The sequence below is a fragment of the Monopterus albus genome, unplaced genomic scaffold (genome assembly GCF_001952655.1).
Source record: "Monopterus albus unplaced genomic scaffold, M_albus_1.0 scaffold411.1, whole genome shotgun sequence".
NCBI lineage: Eukaryota > Metazoa > Chordata > Actinopteri > Synbranchiformes > Synbranchidae > Monopterus > Monopterus albus.
The window spans coordinates 289,512-294,163 of NW_018128291.1; the positions used below are offsets into that span (position 1 = coordinate 289,512).

At 44.1% G+C, this 4,652-nt stretch overlaps 1 protein-coding gene across 1 annotated transcript in view; it reads left to right on the plus strand.

The window, feature by feature from the left end:
* The window catches only part of LOC109951821 (protein dachsous-like), a 22,048-nt gene that overhangs the window by 16,426 nt on the left and 970 nt on the right, over positions 1-4,652 (plus strand). The window contains 2 exon segments of the mRNA XM_020586522.1: positions 10-1,338; positions 2,806-4,652. Coding sequence (XP_020442178.1) covers positions 10-1,338; positions 2,806-4,652 — 3,176 coding nt within the window.

Consider the following 4,652-nt stretch of genomic DNA (forward strand, 5'->3'; position numbering starts at 1 on the left):
GTACCTGAGAACGTGTCACCTGGTACAGAGGTGGGCATCATTAACGTGCAGGACAGAGACTCTGAGACTAACAGACAGGTCCGCTGCTCCATTCAACAAGGCGTCCCCTTTAAGTTGGTTCCTTCTATTAAAAACTATTATTCCCTGGTGACCACAGGACAACTGGACCGTGAATTGGTGTCTGATTACAACATTACAATCACTGCCACTGACGAGGGCTCTCCACCTCTGTCCTCCTCTAAAACTGTTCAGTTATCTGTAGCAGACATCAACGACAACCCACCTGTGTTTGCGGAACAGTCCTACAGCGCATATGTGAGTGAGAATAACAAACCTGGCTCCACTTTATGTTCCGTCACTGCTCGAGACCCCGACTGGAGACAAAACGGTACAGTGATTTATTCTGTGTTACCTGGTGAGGTGAACGGTGCCCCGGTGTCCTCCTATGTGTCTGTTAACGGAGACACGGGGGTGATCCACGCTGTGAGGTCGTTTGATTATGAACAGTTCAGGAGCTTTAAAGTCCAGGTGATGGCCAGAGACAACGGTTCTCCTCCGCTCAGCAGCAACGTGAGCGTCAGTGTCTTCATATCGGATGTGAACGACAACTCTCCTCAGATCCTGTACCCCGCCCCGGAGGGCAAGTCCTTGATGACCGAGCTGGTCCCCAAAGCTGCACACGGAGGCTCTCTGGTGTCCAAAGTGATCGCAGTGGATGCGGACTCCGGACAGAACGCCTGGCTGTCCTATCATATAGTGAAATCCACTGATCCGGGCCTTTTCACTATTGGTGTCCACAGTGGAGAGATCAGGACACAGCGGGACATTTCTGAGTCTGACAGCATGAAACAGAACCTGATTGTGGCGGTGAAAGATAACGGACAGCCCTCTCTCTCTGCCACCTGCTCCATGTACTTACTGATTTCTGATAACTTGGCTGAGGTGCCAGAGCTGAAGGACATTTCTTATGATGAGAAGAACTCCAAACTGACCTCCTACCTGATCATCGCGCTGGTGTGTGTGTCCACCTTTTTTCTGACCTTCATCATCATCATCCTGGGTGTGAGGTTTTGTCGCAGGAGGAAGCCCAGACTGTTGTTTGATGGAGCAGTCGCCATCCCCAGTGCGTATCTCCCTCCTAATTATGCAGATGTTGACGGCACAGGAACTTTACGCAGCACCTACAACTATGACGCATACCTGACAACAGGTTCTCGAACCAGTGATTTTAAGTTTGTGACGTCATACAGTGACAACACGCTGCCTGCTGACCAGACTCTGAGGAAAAGTCCAACTGACTTTGCTGAAGTGTTTCAAGATCCTTTGGACCCCGTTGAGGTAGGCACATGTGTATTTTGTAAACCGAGTTAATTGTATTTCATTTGGGTACAAAGTCTACGCCCACAAATGCATTAACTTTGTTTATATAATTTGTACACATCATCTCTTTTCTCGTTAGTAGTTATGTAATGTGGTCGCCTAATAAAGAAAAAAACAGGTCCTGTTATTGCCCTTTAGATATTTTTACCTTGCCCTTTCAAAACTTCCTTTTATTGATTATATTCATAAACAATCAGTCCCTGATAGTGGATAAGGCGCAGCGCTCTCGCCGCTGCTGCCCGGGTTCGAGTCAGGGTTGCGTCAGGAATTGCATCCGGTGTAAAACACGTGCCAAATGTCAACATGCGAGTCGGAAAAGCCGAAAGTGACTTTCCATATTCATAAACAATCAAGAAATTCAAACACAGAACCACATTTTCTTTTGTGGAAATGCTTTTCAACTCCTTTTTAGGGACGTGGACATTTTATCGCAACACCGTACTCAATTTCTTTGATGTAATAATTTTGCCTCACCCTGCCACATTGTCCAATGTAGAAGAAAATGGATTCCACAAGTATAGGAAATATTCTACAAACACTTTGCAGTCCCACCTTTACAAGCTTATGTGGTTTTCAGTTGCACATTTTCTCTTCACAATACTCTTAAGTGTAAATCGTTTGATCACTATTGTTTCTTTTGGACGTATTAAGAACAAGATTATGTTAATATAAAAGCCTTTCACTATACTGAAGGACAAGCCCACAGCATGAATTAAAACGAGGTGCACTCGACATCTGTAACTTTTGGTGTAAAGATATATTTTACTTCCTTGGCCTATGATGGTGTGAACAAAGATAAGGGATGTTTTATATTAATTAAAGTATATTTTAATCTACAAACTTTATTAAGTCACTTTTTCATGGACCCATCATATTTAGTTAATTTCTCACATTATCCTCACATTCAACCACTGAAGCACAGAAGAAACCATGGAATACAAGTTCATTTTATCACGCGAATGATTGTATCATTTTCAGAAATAAAGCCACACTTTTGTTGTCATTACTTTAATTTTACTGTTTAGTTCACCTTGTGAGACTCTTGGTCAACAGGTTATGAGCCATTTCCATGGTTCTCCTTACTAAAGTATCTGTCCATGGTGCTGAAACCAATGAAACTTCCACAGATTGTCACTTTTGTCGATCCCTGTGCTATAGAAGTTATGGAAGTAAATGCACAATACCATTTATAACAGAAAACCCCCATCTACATGTTTTACGTGTATTTTATTTTTGTCTGAATCTGGCTACACTTGGGACGTTGTTTTTATTCTTCTCATCAGAGAACTTAATTTTTAAAAAATCTCTTGTAATGCTCACCATTTGCTCACAGTGACGCTGTCCACCAGCTTTACTAAACTGAGCTGCGTTATGTTGTCCTGCACCCATGCACATTTCCAAAGCATGATTGTTCGCGGGTGAAAGCTCCGAAGTCGCAGCATTTTTGATCGGACTGCACACATTGTTCGAAAAGGATTGCGGTTGACTGGGTGTCTGTATGTTACAAGTCTTGGCACTGGTCTTCTAGAAAAAATGGAAAACAAAGCATTGTCGATTCTGGGCCTAGTTATTACTTTGGCAGTATTTTTCCTGGCGCTGCAAACCGTCGGTGGAGATGTGGCTTATTCTTTTCCAGAGGAGATGAAACGCGGCTCAGTTGTTGGAAATATTGCGAAAGATTTAGGACTGGAGGTTGCCAAACTCTCTGTTCGAAAGGCTCGTATTGATGCAGACGGCAACAGCAAACGGTATTGTGACATTAATCAGATCACTGGAGATATCATTGTTGCTGATAGGATTGACAGAGAGGGGCTTTGTGGCAAAAAGGGATCCTGCATTTTAAAGCAGGAGCTTGTTTTGGAAGATCCTTTGGAGTTGCACCGCATTAGTCTTCACATTCAAGATATCAACGACAATTCTCCACAGTTTAAAAAGAATACAATTAAATTTGAAATTAGTGAATCGGCAATAAAAGGAAGTCGCTACCGTTTAGACGAGGCCTATGATGCCGATATTGGACAAAACGCCATCCAGGGCTATAGTATTGAAGCAAATGAAAACTTCAAGTTGAATGTTATTCAAAAGAGCGGAGGGGGAAAGTACAGCGAGTTAATTTTAGAGAAAGAGCTGGATAGAGAACAACAGCGGGAGCTAATCATTGTGCTTGTTTCAACAGACGGAGGCACGCCTCAGAGATCAGGTACTGCAGTCGTTCATGTCACTGTGCTGGATGCTAATGATAACGCTCCAGTGTTTAGCCAGGCCGTTTATAAAGCCAGTCTGCCTGAAAACACTCCTTTAGACACTATAGTGGTCAGAGTAAGCGCAACTGATGCTGACGAGGGAGTCAATGGTGAAGTGACATATGAATTTGATCACATATCAGATGAAAGTAATAATGCTTTTTTTCTTGATCAGACAGGTGGTGAAGTGAAAGTAAGTGGATCAATAGATTATGAGGAATTGTCGGCCTATGAAATACAAATTAGTGCCAAGGATGGTCTTGGATTAGTGTCATCCTGTATCTTATTAATTGACGTCATAGATGTAAATGATAACGCCCCACTTACGTTCATTAAGACGTTGAAAAATTCCATACCGGAAGACGCCCCACCAAATACAGAGGTGGGCATCATTAACGTGCAGGACAGAGACTCTGAGACTAACGGACAGGTCCGCTGCTCCATTCAACAAGGCGTCCCCTTTAAGTTGGTTCCTTCTATTAAAAACTATTATTCCCTGGTGACCACAGGACAACTGGACCGTGAACTGGTGTCTGATTACAACATTACAATCACTGCCACTGACGAGGGCTCTCCACCTCTGTCCTCCTCTAAAACTGTTCAGTTATCTGTAGCAGACATCAACGACAACCCACCTGTGTTTGAGGAACAGTCCTACAGCGCATATGTGAGTGAGAATAACAAACCTGGCTCCACTTTATGTTCCGTCACTGCTCGAGACCCCGACTGGAGACAAAACGGTACAGTGATTTATTCTGTGTTACCTGGTGAGGTGAACGGTGCCCCGGTGTCCTCCTATGTGTCTGTTAACGGAGACACGGGGGTGATCCACGCTGTGAGGTCGTTTGATTATGAACAGTTCAGGAGCTTTAAAGTCCACGTGATGGCCAGAGACAACGGTTCTCCTCCGCTCAGCAGCAACGTGAGCGTCAGTGTCTTCATATCGGATGTGAACGACAACTCTCCTCAGATCCTGTACCCCGCCCCGGAGGGCAAGTCCTTGATGACCGAGCTGGTCCCCAAAGCTGC